This window comes from Lissotriton vulgaris, chromosome 5, assembly GCF_964263255.1.
Source record: "Lissotriton vulgaris chromosome 5, aLisVul1.2, whole genome shotgun sequence".
NCBI lineage: Eukaryota > Metazoa > Chordata > Amphibia > Caudata > Salamandridae > Lissotriton > Lissotriton vulgaris.
Window position 1 is genome coordinate 1,820,265,990 of NC_141693.1, and position 17,629 is coordinate 1,820,283,618.

General features: G+C 47.7%; 1 protein-coding gene across 1 annotated transcript in view; it reads right to left on the reverse strand.

Moving 5' to 3' along the window:
- Nucleotides 1-17,629, reverse strand: part of IGF2BP1 (insulin like growth factor 2 mRNA binding protein 1) — a 402,021-nt gene that overhangs the window by 226,708 nt on the left and 157,684 nt on the right. Inside the window, exon 5 of the mRNA XM_086924241.1 lies at nt 16,756-16,819. Within this exon, the coding sequence (XP_086780367.1) occupies nt 16,756-16,819 (64 nt within the window). The remainder of the gene's footprint in view (nt 1-16,755; nt 16,820-17,629) is intronic.

The window sequence follows — 17,629 nt, forward strand, 5'->3', positions numbered from 1 at the left end:
AAGAGGAATTCACTTTGGCTCCCCAATTGGAGCGGAAGAGAATTCCAAAGACTAGCGGCAGCAAAGCTGAAGGATCGACAGCCCATTCTAGACCTCTGGAACCTGGGAACCGTTACCAGGCAGGCAGAGGAGGATCGCAAGGTTGGTGGAGCAGTGTACCAGGAAAAAAGATTCTGCAACAAAACAGGACCCTGTCCATGCAGAGCCTTAAAGACTCGACACGAGGCCTTAAAGAGAATCAGCAACGCTGCGGTGGACGAGGCGATGCAGACGAGACAAGGCCAACTTGGCTGCCATATTTTGTATACGTTGGAGCTTGCCATGTCCTCGTGTGTTTGACCTATATGAGGAGCGACGAATGGAGCCCCTTTGTTGCTGAAATGTCAATGCCACCATAGATTTTGCTGTCTGTGTCCTTTTTCATTTTATCCAAAATGGTTGACAGCAGGGCCAAACAAAGTCCTGGTTAACAGGTTGATTAAGGATAGTGGACCTCATTTTTAAAACCAGAAATACGCAGCCACGCATGTCTGCGGAGGATAACACTAGTGTTGATTGACCTAACTGCAGTGTCTGCTGCGTCAAGCGCGCATTTGATGGAGGCGTTTGTTATGAATTTTCCCTCCTGTATGAGATCTTGGGCTTTAGCTTTGAAAGGCTCAGGTAGGTGTTGCATTAGGGTCTCTAGATGGTCGTAATGCGCCCTGTCGTACAGAGCTTGTGTATTATTTATCCTCCACGAGTTGGAGTCTTGTGCCGCTACTCTTTTCCCTGATGCCTCTAGTATCTTTCCTTCCCAGGTTGTTTGGGAGTTGGCCCTTTTACGTGCGTTGGCCACTACCAGAGAATCAAGTGGTAACTGACGATGTAAGTAGGGTCTGTAGGGGCCTCCCTATACTCTCTCTATTCTGGGGTGGATTACCCGTGCCCTGGCTACGTCCTTAAATATGTCAGGTGCATGTTTCATAACTCCCTTTAACATGGGAAGTGTCTTGACACTTTTCTGATGTAGGGAAGGTGTCAAACAAGAGGTCCTCGCCAACGGGGTCATTATGCATAGCCACGTTGTGGAACTATGCAGCCCAATCTATGAGCGGATTAAAAACAGTCGTCAGTAGGAGACGGTTTAGTAGGGTAAGAGGACATGTCCGGGATGGGATAGGTGTTATAAGGGTCAGTTGGCTCTTCCCATGGTTCCTGAGGGTCAGGTTCCTGTGAGAAGTCATAATCAGGCTATGGCTCATCCCCTGTGTCACCTTAATTATCACCGTGATGAGGGAGAATAAGGAATGTATGGATTAAAAGGATTAGCAGGCATGATAGGTTGAAAAGGAATGAAGGGTCTAGAAGGAGAAGTCCCAAAGTCCTTTTTCTTCATTGGAATGGGGGACTGAGGTTGAAAGTTCAAAGGCCTCTCTCCTATGCAGGATGGTAACTTTGCCAGTCTGTGGGTCAATGACAATTTTTGCTTGGTCGTCTGAGGGGTCTGGGTGGAAGAGTTCTTCCTCAACAGTCCTGGGTTGAGCCTTCGGCTTTGGTGTGTAGACTACTTTAGGTTTAGGAACCGGCTTTCTTGGCTTGGGGCCTTCTTTCGGGTCAACTGTCTTTCGGGTCGATGCGTTTTTTGTGCTCCGTCTGCTTTTTCGGAGAAGCGTTCTCCCGAGTCAATGTTTTTGTTGGAATCGACTGGAGTCATTGTTTTTTTTCGGCTGAGCGTCTTTCCCGGAGTCGGTTGTCTTTTTTGGATCGACTGCCGTCTTCGGATCCGGTGTTTTCGGTCCGAGAGTACGTTCTGGCTTGGATGCGTGCTTCCCTACGGCGTCTTTTGTTGGGTCGACGTTTTTCGGTGCCGAGTGCTTGTTCGGGTCGGCGACTTTCTTTGGTTCAGCGCCCTTGGGTTGTGTGGCCTTGTTCGGTTCAACAACGTGTTTCGGCTCGACACTTTTGGGCTGTACGGCCTTCTTCGGGTCGACAGTCTTTCGGCTCGACGCTCTTTGGCTGTACGGCCGCTTTCGGATCGACGCCCTTCGGGTCGGCGACCTTCTTTGGCTCTGAAACCTTCGGGACGGTGTTACTGGGCCCTGGGGTTTCTAAAGGTTTCGGTTTCGGAGCCAAGCCAGATGGCGGGCCAGTCGAAACTTTATGATCTTGGCTAAGGCCTTTCGGTGATGCCTTGACCGGAGCCGTTGTTATTGGGGTAGATGGTGTCGGGGGGAGGGTACTCACGATTTGCCCCAGTGGGATCTCGTCGTCAGAGTAGTCCTCTACGGTGATGATCTCTAGGTCCGAATCCGGCGCCTCTTTAAGTTCCTGGTCATCGAATACGTTGTCCGGGTCCGGTGCCTGTCGCTGTATTTCTTGCCTGGCTGCACGTCTGTTCCGAATAGTTTTCTTGGATAGAAACTGTGCACAGGCTGGACAGCTTTCCTCTTTATGGTCTGGGGAAAAGCACTTGTTGCATACTGAGTGCTTATCAGTATGTGGGAACTTGGGGTGGCATTGCGGGCACCTTTTAAATGGGCTTCTTTCCATCGACGGTCGGCTCACGTGGCATTGAAAAGGGCCAAACGGCCCGCGTCGACGACCGCTTGGAGGATAGAAGGCTGGATCTAGTAGAGAAGGTACAGATCGAGAACTATAGCATTCAGGATTACTTGGAATGTAATATAGAAAAGCAAGATATACCCAGGCTTGATTAATTGTCTGAACATATTACCCTGTTAGAGATCCGGCAAGCTATTCTTTCCCCACCATAGGGAAAAGCGGCCGGGGAAGATAACCCACCTGTAGAGGTATACAAAATATGCATTGATGAGTTATCACCTCTTTTCCATCAGGTCATCAGCTCAGTCTGTGACAATGGGAAAGCCCCTAGGTTCCTGGAATAATGCTAAATTGTTTATTTTTTTTTAAAAAGGGTAAACCGGCCGAAGAGTGGGTCATCGACCCATCTCGCTTATTAACACAGATGCGAAGGTATTTGCTAAAGTCCTGGCCACCCAAATGGCTCCATTTATACCAAAAATAGTCAATCAACAACAGTATGTGTTCGTAATAGGTAGTGATACTACTACCCATATTAATATGGCTATAACTGCCTTTGATATAGCAGCGATAGATTCCACCCCACTCTGTATGACCGAGTGGGGTGGGATTACCTCTGGTCTGTAATGACTACTATTGGCTTTAAGGGACAATTTGTAAGATGGATCCGAGCCCTATATGACAACCCCACTGCGAGAATCAGTTATGCCGGTTTGATGTTGGCTACTTTTTCCATATCTTGGGGCACTCGTCACCCCTGTTTGCCCTCTCAATGGAACCATTCCTTCATGCTTTGCAGTCACAATCACGAATTATCTCTTTTAGATCGGGCCCTCATTCACTTAAAATAACGGCATATGCCGATGACATCGCCATGTTCTCCACCGATGTTGTGGAAGCTCTACACGGGATAACTGCTGAGGAAAGTAGATTTGGAGAAGTCTCCGGATATAAACTAAATATAAACAAAACTCAGATAATTGCTAATTACAAACCAATAGCTGCAATATCAGGGGTGTGTCAGACTGCCACCTATCTGGGGGTCAAAATCTCATCTAATATCAGGGAGATAATCCCAATCAATGATACTTTAGTTAAAGCATCTGTTTTATTTAAAAAAAAACTGTTTTGTTATTTAAAAAATGGCATAAGCGCCCTTTAACCCCTTGACTGCTGGCCCGTTTCCGCCCCTGTGCTGTAAACAAATGAACAGGGGCGGGCCATGACAAACCCCAGCCGTCATCAGCACACGAGCACCGTAGTGCATGACGGCTGGGGTTCGTCATCAGCATGCAAGGGGTTAAATATCATTGGTAGGATTAACCTGATCAAATCGAAAGTACTCCCTAAATTTCTTTACTTATTCCGATCCATTCCCTTATCACTTAGTAACTTTTTTTTAAAAACTGGACGGGATATTTAGTAGTTTTATTTGGGGATTTCGTAAAGCTCGTAGGTCCATGGTGCTACTTAAAGGCTCTATAGACAACGGTGGGCTTAATTTCCCTGATTTTAAATTATATTTTTGGGCATCCTTTCTAGGTAGTCTACGGTGTTTACTTAACACAGATACACAATTTTATTTTTATATTTTTATGTTAAATTCTGACTCCAATAGGTTCTTGTTAAGAGTTAATGACCCCACTATTTCAAAAGGGTGAAATTTAAGACCGCCAGAGATACTGTTAAGATCTGGTTTAATACATTGGCTTTCTGTAAAACTTTTTTTCATCCTAAACTTTTGTTATGGGGCAATCCGGGGATTTTTAGTGATGGTATGGCAAATTTATGGTCTGCACATGGTATAAAAACATGGGGGGCTCTATATGGTGCGCACAGCTTTTTTGACTTTGAGACACTTCAAAATCTATATAAAGTGACAGAATCAATGAGATTTAAACATTTACAAATTCATGACTTTTATACATGCGATGAAAGTACATGAAATCTCGGATTCTGACATTTGGGATTGTTTTTATTCATTTAAAAATTAATTTCTAATCAGCGTAGGTTAAAAGTGTCTCAATGCTTACAAAATTAGTGACTGCTCTAAATTAGCTGAGAAATGGAGTACTAAGTTGGGGCTTAATACAACTCCTAATAAGATTGCTCTCTCCCTTTGTAACATCAACAATCTTGTTCAATCTTCAAGCCGAAGACTTCAGCAATTCAAAACCACTTGTATTCTATATTATACACCTGAAAGGATATCTTCGTGGTCTAAGAATACCTTGTTTAGTGATCGAACTAAAATGCCCCAAATGCGATCTTGTAGCGACAGATCAGGAACATATGCTGTTTTCTTGTCCGGCTCTGTCAGAGTTCTGGTCAGCTCTGGACAAGATATTGAAACTAAAATTGGTTAGTTCGCCCCCTCTCACGGCATCTACAGTATTACTGGATATACATACCACAATTATCCCGCAGCAGGCTCTAGTATGCAAATGCTACTTACCAGTATGCATCTGTTCTTGGCATGTAGGGCTGCTGACATTCATATCTGTGCATAGATCGCCGCCTAGTGTTGGGTACGGATGATTGCACATTGTTGTCCTGGAAGAGTCTTCGAAGTATCACGAGATAGGTGGCTCCTCCCCTGGACTACAGTGCGAATGGGCATCGCCTCCATCCCCAGATTGTTTTTAGCCATTGTGGCCGAGATGGAGTGAACTATGTGAGTGATGACCATGCTATGAGCATATACATGAATACTGCAGCTGCTACAGGCGCCGGGGAGGAGGGCGGGCGATATGAATGTCAGCAGCCCTACATGCCAAGAACAGATGCATACTGGTAAGTAGCATTTGCAGTTCGAGGCATGTGGGCTGCTGAATTCATATCTGTGCATATCTGCTGCTGAATTCATATCTGTGCATATCTGTGCATAGAATACATAGCAGTCCCTCCATTAGCGGCAGCCGCCCGTGCCAGCTGCAGCAGTTTGGAAAAGTGTCTTGAGAACAGCCTGCCCTACTGCTGCCTGCTGTTTAGAGTGCACGTCTACACAGTAATGTTTAGTAAATGTATGTGTGGTAGACCATGTGGCTGCTCTACATATGTCCTCTAAGGGAATGTTTCCAAGGAAGGCCATAGAGGCCCCCAACTTTCTGGGTGAGTGGGCTCTTGGTGGAATTGTAAGAGTACGTTTAGCTTTTGCATAACAGATCTGAATACACTTCACGATCCACCTAGCAATACCAGCCTTGGAAATAGCGTTACCTTTGTGGTGTGACACAAAGGCAACGAAAAGCTGCTTAGTCTTTCTAAAATCTTTGGTTCTGTCAATGTAATACATGAGTGCCCTCTTGACGTCAAGGGTGTGGAGCATCCGCTCTGCCAGTGACTCAGGATTCTGGAAAAACACTGGCAACTCAATTGTTTGGTTTATGTGAAATTGAGACACAACCTTGGGTAGAAATTTAGGATTAGTGCGGAGCACTACTGTTAGCATGGACCTGGAAGAAAGGTTCCTGAATTGTGAGGGCCTGCAGCTCACTCACCCTCCGTAGCAATGTAATTGCTACTAGGAAAGCCACCTTCCAAGTCAAGAATTGAATTTCGCAGGAATGTAGTGGCTCAAAGGGAGGACCCATCAGCCTTGTAAGAACCACATTGAGGTTCCATTCCGGAGCTGGAGGGGTCCGTGGTGGAATGACCCTTTTGAGTCCTTCCAGAAAAGCTTTGATAGCAGGCACCTTGAAAAGTGAAAGGTGCTGTCTATTTTGGAGGTATGCGGCCACCGCAGACAGGTGAATGCGGATGGAAGTATATGCCAAATTACACTGGTACAGATGTAACAGGTAACAGATGATGTTCTGAATGGAAGCATCTAGTGGATTGATGTTGTGGTTTGCACAATAAATGACAAAGCGCTTCCATTTGGCCGCATAACAGGCTCTAGTAGTGGGCTTTTTTGCCTCCCGAATGATGTCCATGCAATCCGGGGGAAGATTGAGGTAGCCAAACTCTAGGACTTCAGGAGCCAGATCGCCAGGTTGAGCTGTTGCGGATCTGGGTGCTGAATGTCGCCATGGCTCTGCGTCAGAAGGCTGGGTGTGAGGCGAAGCCTTTGATGCTGTACCACGGACAGTTCCAGAAATGTGGTGTACCATGGTTGGCAAGCCCATGTTGGAGCAACCAGGATGAGGGTCATCGAGTGCTGCCTGAGCTTGCGTGCCACCAGCGGTATCAGGGGTGCTGGGGGAAAAGCGTACGCAAATTTGCCTGATCAGTTCATCCATATCGCATTGCCCTGCGATTGCGGGTGTGGGAACCTGGCGGCGAAGCTTTGGCATTTTGCGTTCTCCCTTGTGGCGAACAGGTCTATTTCTGGATGACCCCATGTCTGAAAGTACGGCTGGAGTACTGATGGGTGTATCTCCCACTCGTGCATTTGGTGGCTGTGCCTGCTGAGCAGGTCCGCCATCTGGTTGTCCTTGCCTGAGAGGTGTTCTGCCATGAGAAAGATGTTCCTCTGAATGGCCCACTTCCACATGCTCTGAGCCAGATGAGACAGCTGTGGAGAGTGTCCCTCCCTGTTTCTGAATGTAGTACATGGCCGTCATGTTGTCCGTCCGGATCAACACGACCTTGTTGCACAGATGTACTTTGAACGCCTTTAAGGCCATGAAGATCGCCATCAGTTCAAACACATTGATGTGCATCTTTTGCTGTAGTGTCCATAGTCCCTGCACCGTGTAGTGGAGTACATGCGCTCCCCAACCCTGGAGAGAAGCGTCCGTCGTCAGGATAATCTGTGGCACAGGCTCCTGGAACGGTCGGCCCTTGCAAAGGTTTTGTGGATTCCACCAATGCAGAGAGTTGTATGCCCGACCGCTCACCAACACTAGGTCTTTCAATTGCCCATGAGCCTGAGTCCACTGACGTGCTAGGCACTCCTGAAGCGGACGCATGTGTAGTCTCGCGTGCGGGACAATGGAGATGCAGGAGGCCATCATGCCGATCAACTGCATGAACACTCGTGCTGGAAGTGAGTGTTGAGGTCTGAATTTTTGAATCAGCGATAGAATGCTGTTGATCCTCACTGAATTTGGCTGTGCTTAGCCACCAGAGTATTTATGGTCGCGCCCAGATACTGCCGTATGTGAGCGGGCTGGAGATGGGACTTTGGGTAATATAGTGAGAATCCCAGATCGTGCAGAAGGTGAATAGTTTGGGACACGTGGTCGGCGCACTGTCTGTACGACTTTGCTTGAATGAGCCAGTCGTCCAGATAGGGGTATACGTGGATGTTCTGACGTCTTAGATGCGCCGCCACTGTCGCCAGGCACTTTGTGAAGACCCTGGGCGCCATGGTGACCCCAAAGGGCAGCACCTTGAACCGGTAGTGCTGGTCTTGAATGGTGAACCTCAGATACTTTGTGTGAAGGATGCAGGGGAATGTGAAAATATGCATCCTTGAGGTCCAGAGTTGCCAGGAAGTCCCCTTGCTGAAGCAGTGGGAGAACCTGTTGCAGAGTAAGCATATGAAAATGCTCTGACAGAATGTACATGTTGAGAGGTCTGAGGTCCAGGATGGGCCTGGGAGATCCGTCCTTTTTTGGGATTAAAAAGTACAGGGAGTAAACCCCTGTTCCTCTTTCCTGCAGTGGAACGAGCTCTATTGCTCCTTTTTGCAGCATGACCTGAACTTCTTGCTGCAACAAGTGCAAGTGCTCGCCGGACATAGGACGGTTCCTTGGCGGTATGTTTGGTGGGATGGAATTGAGTTCCAGACAATAACCGTACTGAATAAGAGATTTGACCCTCCTGTCCGTGGTGATGGACCTCCACACGGGCAGGAACTGCTGGAGTCTCCCCCCGACCGGTGTTGTGTGGTCGGGGGGCAGTGACAAGGCGTTACTGTTTGCTGGCGGTGGAGGACCTGGAGCTGTTACTTCCACGTCCTCTGCCCTTGACGTTGTTGCCACGGTATCCACCCCTACCTTTGTTGGTGTATGAGGTTTGGGTGTTAGCTTTATAGAATTGCGTGGATTGTGACGCTTGACCCCTTGACTACAGTGCGCATGGGCATCGACTCCATCCCCCAGATTGTTTTTAGCCATTGCGGCCAAGATGGAGTGAAACTCAGTGAATGATGACCATGCTATGAGTATATGTGAATACTGCAGCTGCTACAGGCGCCGGGGAGGAGGGCGGGCGATATGAATGTCAGCAGCCCTACATGCCAAGAACAGATGCATACTGGTAAGTAGCATATTCGGTTCGAGGCATGTGGGCTGCTGAATTCATATCTGTGCATAGAATAAATAGCAGTCCCTCCATTAGCGGCGGCCGCCCGTTCCAGCTGCAGCAGTGTGAAAAAGTGTCTTGATAACAGCCTGCCCTACAGCTGCTTGCTGTTTGGAGTGCACATCAACACAGTAATGCTTAGTAAATGTGTGTGTGGTAGACCATGTGGCTGCTCTACATAGGTCTTCTAAAGGAATGTTTCCAAGGAATGCCATAGAGGCCCCCTAACTTTCTGGTGGAGTGGGCTCTTGGTGGAATGGTAAGAGTACGCTTAGCTTTGGATACATATTTGGATACATTTAACTATCCACCTAGCAATACCAGCCTTGGAAATAGGGTTACCTTTGTGGTGTGGTGCAAAGGCGACAAAGAGTTGCTTAGTCTTCCTAAAATCCTTGGTCCTATCAATGTAATACATTAGGGCCCGTTTAACATCAAGGGTATGGAGCATCCGCTCCGCCAATGATTCAGGATTTTGAAAGAAAACGGGTAATTCAATAGTTTGGTTGATGTGGAACAGACACAACCTTGGGCAAAAACTTAGGATTAGTGCGGAGCACTACCCTGTTGGAGTGAATTTGGATAAATGACTCTTGGATTGTGAGGGCTTGCAATTCACTAACCTTCCGTAGTGATGTAATTGCTACGAGAAAAGCCACTTTCCATGTCAAGAACTGAATCTCGCAGGAATGCAGTGGTTCAAAGGGAGGACCCATCAGCCTGGTAAGAACCACATTGAGGTTCCACTCAGGTGCTGGTGGAGTCCGTGGTGGAATGACTCGTTTGAGGCCTTCCAGAAAAGCTTTGATGGCAGGCACCCTGAAAAGTGAAAAATGCTGTCTATTTTGGAGATACGCGGCCATTGCATACAGATGAATGCGAATGGAAGTATAGGCCAGATTACACTTGTAGAGATGGAAAAGGTAAGAGATGATGTTCTGAATAGAACCGTCCAGCGGGTTAATGTTGTGGTTCGCTCAATAAATGACAAACCGCTTCCATTTTGCCGCATAGCAGGCTCTAGTAGTGAGCTCTCTCGCCTCCCGAATGATGTCCATGCAATCGGGAGGTAAGTTTAGGTAGTCAAACTCTAGGACTTCAGGAGCCAGATCGCCAGGTTGAGCTGTTGCGGATCTGGGTGCTGAATGTCGCCATGGCTCTGCGTCTGAAGGCTGGGTGTGAGATGTAGCCTTTGATGCGGTACCACGGACAGTTCTAGAAACGTGGTGTACCATGGTTGACGAGCCCACGTTGGAGCAACTAGGATGAGAGTCATTGAGTGTTGCCTGAGCTTGCGTGCCACCAGCGGTATCAGAGGTGCTGGGAAAAGCGTACGCAAATTTGCCTGACCAGTTCATCCATATCGCATTGCCCTGCGACTGTGGGAACCTGGCGGCGAAGCCTTGGCATTTTGCGTTCTCCTTTGTGGCGAACAGGTCTATCTCTGGATGACCCCACCATTGGAAGTACGGCTGGAGTACTGATGGATGTATCTCCCACTCGTGCATCTGGTCGCTGTGCCAGCTGAGCAAGTCCGCCATCTGATTGTCCTTGCCCGGGAGATGCTCTGCCATGAGAAAGATGTTCCTCTGAATGGCCCACTTCCACATGCTCTGAGCCAGATGAGACAGCTGCAGAGAGTGTGTGCCTCCCTACTTTTGAATTTAGTACATTGCCGTCATGTTGTCCGTCCGAATCAACACGACCTTGTTGCAAAGATGTACTTTGAAAGCCTTCAGTGCCATGAAGATCGCCATCAGTTCTAGAACATTGATGTGCATCTTCCCCTGTTGCTGCGTCCATAGTCCTGGCACAGTGTATTGGAGTACATGCGCTCCCCATTCCTGGAGAGAAGCGTCCGTTGTCAGGATAATCTGTGGCACAGGGTCCTGGAACGGTCAGCCCTTGCAAAGGTTTCGTGGATTCCACCAATGCAGAGAGTTGTATGCCCGACCGCTCACCAACACTAGGTCTTTCAACTGGTTGTGAGTCTGAGTCCACTGACGTGCCAAGCACTCCTGAAGCGGACGCATATGTAGTCTCGCGTGCGGGACAATGGAGATGCAGGAGGCCATCATGCCTATCAACTGCATGAACACTCTTGCTGGAAGCGAGTGTTGAGGTCTGAATTTTTGGATCAGCGATTGAATGCTGCCGACTCACTGAATTCGGCTGTGCTGTGGCCGCCAGAGTGTCTATGGTCGCACCCAGATACTGCCGTATGTGGGCAGGCTGGATATGGGATTTTGGGTAATTCAGTGAGAACCCCAGATCGTGCAGGAGGTGAATGTGTGGAACACGTGGTGGGCGCACTGCTGGGCCGACTTCGCCTGAATGAGCCAGTCGTCCAGATAGGGGGTAGACGTGGATGTTTTGACGTCTTAGATGCGCCGCCACCGTCGCCAGGCACTTTGTGAAAACCCTGGGTGCCGTGGTGACCCCGAAAGGCAAAACCTTGAATTGGTAGTGCTGGTTTTGGATGGTGAACCTGAGGTATTTTCTGTGTGAAGGATGTTGCGGAATGTGGAAGTACGCATCCTTCAGGTCCAGAGTTGCCAGAAACTCCCCCTGTTGAAGCAGTGGGAGAACTTGCTGCAGAGTTAGCATGTGGAAATGCTCTGATAGGATGTAAAAGTTGAGTGGCCTGAGATTCAGGATGGGCCTGAGGGATCCGTCCTTCTTTGGAATCAGGAAGTACAGGGAGTAAACTCCCGCGCCTCTTTCCTGCAAGGGTACGAGCTCTATTGCCCCTTTTTGCAGCATGACTGACTTCCTGCTGCAATAAGTGCAAGTGCTCGTCGGACATAGGACGGTGATTGGGGGTATGTTGGGTGGAGTGGATGTGAGCTCCAGACAATAACCAAACTGGATAAGCTTTCTGACCCACCTGTCCGTGGTGATGGACTTCCACACGAGCAGGAACTGCTGGAGTCTCCCCCCGACCGGTGTTGTGTGGTCGGGGGGCAGTGACAATGCGTCACGGTTTGTTGGCGGTAGAGGACCTAGAGCTGTGTTTGCCACGTCCTCTGCCCTTATTGTTGTTGCCGCAGTATCCACCTCGACCCTTGTTGGTATAAGTAGTCTGGGTGTTGCTTTTGTAGAACTGCGCTGACTGCGAAAGTTGACCCCTTGAGGTGCCTCTAGTATTGGAGCGACGAAAGGAACCACCCCGAAACTGCTGGGACTGAAGGGCACCCATAGATTTAGCGGTGTCAGTGTCCTTCATCTTCAAGGGTGGTATCAACCTCAGGGTCAAACAGGTGATCTGGGTTGACCGTTTGGTTCAAGATGGTGGTTTGAATGTCCGGCTTGAACCCAGATATCCTTAGCCATGCATGTCTACGAAGCATAACACTAGTGTTAATTGCGCGTGCGGCGTCAGCCACGTCCAGAGAGCATTTTATGGAAGCGTTGGAGATTAGCTTCCCCTCCTGTATTAATATTTCAGCCCCTTCCTTATATTGATCGGGTAGATGTTGCAAAAGGGTCTCTAGGGTATCATAGTGTGCCCTGTCATAACGCGCCAGGAGCGCCTGCGTGTTAGGGATGTGCCATATGTTGACTGCCTGCGCTGCCACCCTTTTCCCTGAAGCCTTAAAGACTTTTGACTCTTTGTCTGGGGGAGGAGCATCACCCGTAGTTTGCGAGTTGGCCCTCTTCCGGGCATTGGAGACAACCAGGGAGTCCAGAGGCAACTGTCCCTTAATACAAGTTGGATCTGTTGGCGCTGCCTTGTACTTTGTCGATCCTCGGGTTGATGACCCTCGCCCTGGTGGGTTCTTTGAAGACCTCAGCAGCGTGCTTTAAAACACCCTTCAGCATTGGCAGAGTCTTTACAGTCTTTTCAGAGACAGAAAAGGTGTCAAATAGGAAGTAGACGTCCACAGGGTCAGCATGCAGCACGACGTTGTGATTGGCCGCTGCCCGCCCAATGAGGGCATTGAAAGCCGCAGAGTCCTCAGTAGGGGAAGTTTTCGCTGAGAAAAGCTGAGGGTCCTGTCCAGAATGCGAGTCCCCAGGGTCGCCACCAGCAGACCAGGGCTCTGCCACATCCTCTGGGTCTGTGTAGACGGGATAGCTGTATTCATCCTCGTTGTATCCTTCACCAGTTCTGCATTGGAGTGAGTGGGCGAGAGTTCGTGAGCCTGTGGTGAAATGGGCTCCACCAAGGCTGGAGAACCAGCAGAGTCCATCTTTCGTTTGAGTGGGATCTTGTACGACTCCAACTGGGGCTCAGGGGTGATTTTCCTCTTCAGGAGGGAAAGCCTGCCCGTTTCGGCGTCGATGAAATTTTCCTGGCGCTCTTCTTCCAAAAGTGGCTTAGCAGCGAATGCCTTTGGCACTGTCTTCGGCGGCAAGGTGAAAGGGATCGGCGTGTGCGCCTTCGCCGGTTTCTCCAGAGGCTTTGCCGGCTTAGCCGGCGGAGGGTCCTTCGGCTCGACCGCTGTGGAACCGTCCCTAATGCGCTGTAGGGACTCTAACCTTAGTGAACACGGCAGATGGACGCGCCGGTTCGACAGGGTCCTTAGCGGTTGGCTTTGGAGCGGAGTCCGACGAGGTTCCCCTCGGAGTCGACGCACTCGGCGCAGCTCCTTTGGCCTTGTCGTGTGGAAGCGGGGCAGAGAGGTTCTTCGGGTCGTCTGGCTGCTTCTTCGGGTCGGTAAGAGACCTTTTGGGGTCGTCGACCGTCTTCTTGTGATAGAGTCGACCCTTGCCGGCGTCGACAGTCTTCGGCGCCGATGCGGCCGCGTCCGACCCCTTCACCTTCGATGTAGTAGCCTTTGGTTCGGCCATTTTGACGTGGCTCTTCGGCCATCTTAGATTTCTTCGGCACCGAGGCCTCCGAAGTCTTCGATCCGACCAATGCGATGCGCACTTTCGGTTTCGATATCTCCGGCGTCGAGACCGTAGATTTCACTTTCGGTTTGTGTCACCGGGAGAGAATCGGTACCAATGTCCGTGGCCGGGCCAGCAGGCGGGGCAGAGGAACTCACAACAAGGTTTCGGGTAAGGCCCGAAGGCGATCCCTCGACCTGGGCCTTATGTATTTGAACGGCCCCGGAGTCAGTCGGAGGAAGCTCTTCGTACGAGCTATCCTCCATGGTGGCAAGGGCCCCGTCGTCCCCTACCTCCTCGGCGAGTTCACCGAAATCTTCGGTCTCGGCGTCGTAGTCATCCTCGACCTCCGACGCGGGGTTAGGTTCCAAGATGTCCTAAAGACCTTTTGGTCTCGAGTAAAGTTAAGTTAATTCTTATCGATTCCGACATCTGAACCCAATGGCGGGAAAAAACAATCTGGGGATGGAGTCGATGCCCATGCGCACTGTAGTCCAAGGGAGGAGCCACCTATCTCGTGATACTTCAAAGACTCTTCCAGGACAACAATGTCAATCATCCGGACCCAACACTAGGAGGCGATATATGCACAGATATGAATTCAGCAGCCCACATGCCTCGAACCTAAGAGGTACTCATTATTGAAATGTGATCAAATGTGGGGCCCCTTTATTTAAACACTTGTCTTAATCTTGTACATATTTTGGGAAAACTCCCCGCAACGCTTTATTTTTTCTAATGGTAGGACTTTCAATTTTGAACTGTAATGTAATTGTCTTAATTTTCATTCTGCTTTTTTTGTTTTTTCCTCCTTAGCAGGTTTTGTTTTTCTAAATTGTATTCCTCTTTTCTTCAGTCTTGTGTTGTCAATAAAAACATTTAAAAAAAGGCAGGGAACATTCAATAGAGAACACAAGTGATTGTAAGTGACAGGAAAGGCCAGAAACCTCCAACACGGTCTCAATGGGCAGCAAAACTTGATTAATGTCATGGAATTATTACATCCACAATTCGGGACGAATAGAAGAAATGTGAGCAGGTTTTATAAGCACGAGTGAAATACTTGAAGAATAAACCAGAAAAGCCACGTCCTAGGACGGGGAGGGAATTATGGCTAAGCTTGCAACATTACTTGAATGGTAATGAACGAAATGGTTACTTACAGGTAGGAGTAATTTTGCAGTTTGAAGAATTTCCTGAATTCACAATCTGTTCATTATTCCAGCCTCTAGTGGTTGAGTTATGCAGGTGTAACTGAAGTCTTTTTTCATGGGCAACCATTTGGCTTTAAATCACATGTGACATCAGATGTATGCCCCTGAAATTCGTCGACCGTTGCCATCTTTAGATTCTCTTTATCTTATGCATGTCCGTATTCTCGAGTTGAGTTTGTAACTACACTTTTATTGATGGAGGTGGGTGGCTCTCCTGTGAATCCAGAAAATTCTGCAAGCTACAAAACTACTCCTACAAAAAGTAAAACATTTCGTTTTTCAGCGTGAATCTTTTCTGGATTCATATGCTGTGTATAGATCAGAGCAGTTCTTTATTTGGGTTGGTTGGGTTGGAGCAGGGAGTACTGAGAGCTACTTCTGTTCAATGAACAGCATTGAGGGCTATTACTTTTAGTGTTGTATAGTCTCCATTTTTTTATATGTACATTAATTCAATCAAGCAAAGTTTCTAATTTGATAAACTAGGCTGCACACAGGTGAGATACTCAGAGGTAGCTGGAGAGGTACAATAGCTCACTAGATACTGGTTGTACACCCCTGCGTGTGCTTGTAAAAAAATGTTTCAGTACTATGCCCCACTTCTGCATCCCTGTTGATCTGAACGCTCATACAGTAGTTATTTGTGAAGGTTTGTACCAATAATAATGTAGCAGCTGTGTAATTATCCTCTAATGCTACACTGCCCAAGGCGGCATGTGTTGCTCCTTTTTTTCCTCCTTGAATGCACCTTGTTTTACTGTAAGGGTTACTCCCCCTGACCTGTGACAATATTTTATTGTTTGTACTATCCATCTTGCAATTGTTCCTTTGGCAACGAAGTTTGAGTGTGTGTGAAGGATACAAAAAAATCTTATCCTTTCGAGGTCCTTTATTTTTCTAAATACATAATCACGCTTCAGACATCAAGTGTGTGAAATGCTCGCTCTGCCTGCATTTTAGGTTGGAAAATGCTGGTAGGTGGATTGCTTTGTTTACATGAAATTTCGATTCCTTTCAAAAACATTTTGGGTTTGTTCTCAATCACCTTGTCTCTATGTACCCGTAGGTATAGCTCTTGGGTGTAAGTGCATGAATCTCACTCTCCTTTGCGAGGTGACAGGGATGAAGGATGCAGTTTTGAGGGTTAGAAATCTCAGTTGTGAATCCAGCATTGGTTCAAAGGGTGATGACATTTTGGGTGAGCTCTACATTCAAGTTCCATGTATGCATTTGCACACTTCTTGGGGGTGCAAATTCTCAACTCCTAGAAAACACTCCACCACTACCCGTATGCCTCTTGTGCACACTAAAATAGCCAACTAGACTTGACAGTGGCATAGGTGACCCATTTTTCTAGTGTATGCATCTGGTATCTAAGGACTGAGGTCTCATGTCCAGTATTTTTCCAGGCCTTTAACAGCATAGCTGGTATCTTCCATTTGTTGCTTTCATATGCCCTTGTTGGTCACTGTGCTTTTAGATTCTACATTTCCCTTGTTGGCAACGAGGTGTCCGAACTCCAAGTCTTCAGGAGCTTTGCTGGCAGGTTGGGTGTGTTTAGTTCTGGGTGACAGACCTGTCCCTAAACCCCCCACCCCCCCACAGCCCCCCCACATCGTTAAAAGGTCTGTGTGCTGGGAGTGGGATCTACTGCCCTTGGGATATTTCCATGAGGTTTGAGAACCATGTGTGTCGAGCCCATTGTGGGGGTATTCAGGGTGACTTGTTCCTGTCTGCACTTTTGGATCATCTTTGGCATAATTGGAATCTGTGGAAAAGCGCAATCAAATCTGACCATTTTATTGAGGTCTTTCCCCCACAGAGTACCTAACTAATCAAAAGTAGTGCAGTAAAATTTACTCCAAGCAAGTAACATCACAATCAGCAAAAACAATAGTGAAGAACTCACTGTCTGGTATGCTCTCTATTTGCGTAGGTGACGTTCACAACCGCTGTTTCACTGTCTGTATTCACTTTAAAAAGAAATAGTTGAAGGATTAGTACACATTTTGGTCATTCATTTTCGTTACATCCGAGATCACATACTTCTGTCTTCACAATAAACAAGCAAATATTTCACTTTCCATTAATGTAGAGGGGTGTGTTTGATAAAACGTGATAAATACATTAAATCACTTCTGGTGCTATGTATGATTAAGTACTATAAGCTATTGTGTACACGGGAAGCTTGCACAACTGCTGGCCATGCTACGTTCATGCTTAGACTGCTACAGACAACTCTAAAGGAAGGAGTTCAGTGTGTGGCATACGAGTAGTTTGCACTGCTTCTGCCCCATGAGAAGTGTTGAGCAAAGGGGCTCTGCATTTCAGATGGTTCTACTGTGCCTAGTGCAACTATAATTTTGCAATAGAGGATCAAATCATGCAGCAAGAAAAGGCAAATTACGGGATTGTCATCATTCGTTCACTATTTCATTTGAACACATTAATATTGACTGGGAAAGTACTTCATTAGTGCAGTTTAACATCTGAATAGAGTAAGTACCAACAAACTGACCACCAGTTTACTTTTGCCAAGACTATGCCACTGGCTGACAAGTTGTGTGAAGCTTTACACACAAAAAAAAGAAGTTATTGATTTGTTTGGACTCTGCAGCTTTCAACAAAATTGGTAAAGAGCGCGGATTAAGGCAAGTACAATAAATCCCTAGTTATGCAGTAAATGGCACTGCAGCATAGTTGTATACCAACTGTCACCCAGACTAGATCTTGTGGAATTAAAGTGGATTGTTAGCTCGTGTTAGCACTATAAGCTCAGGCTC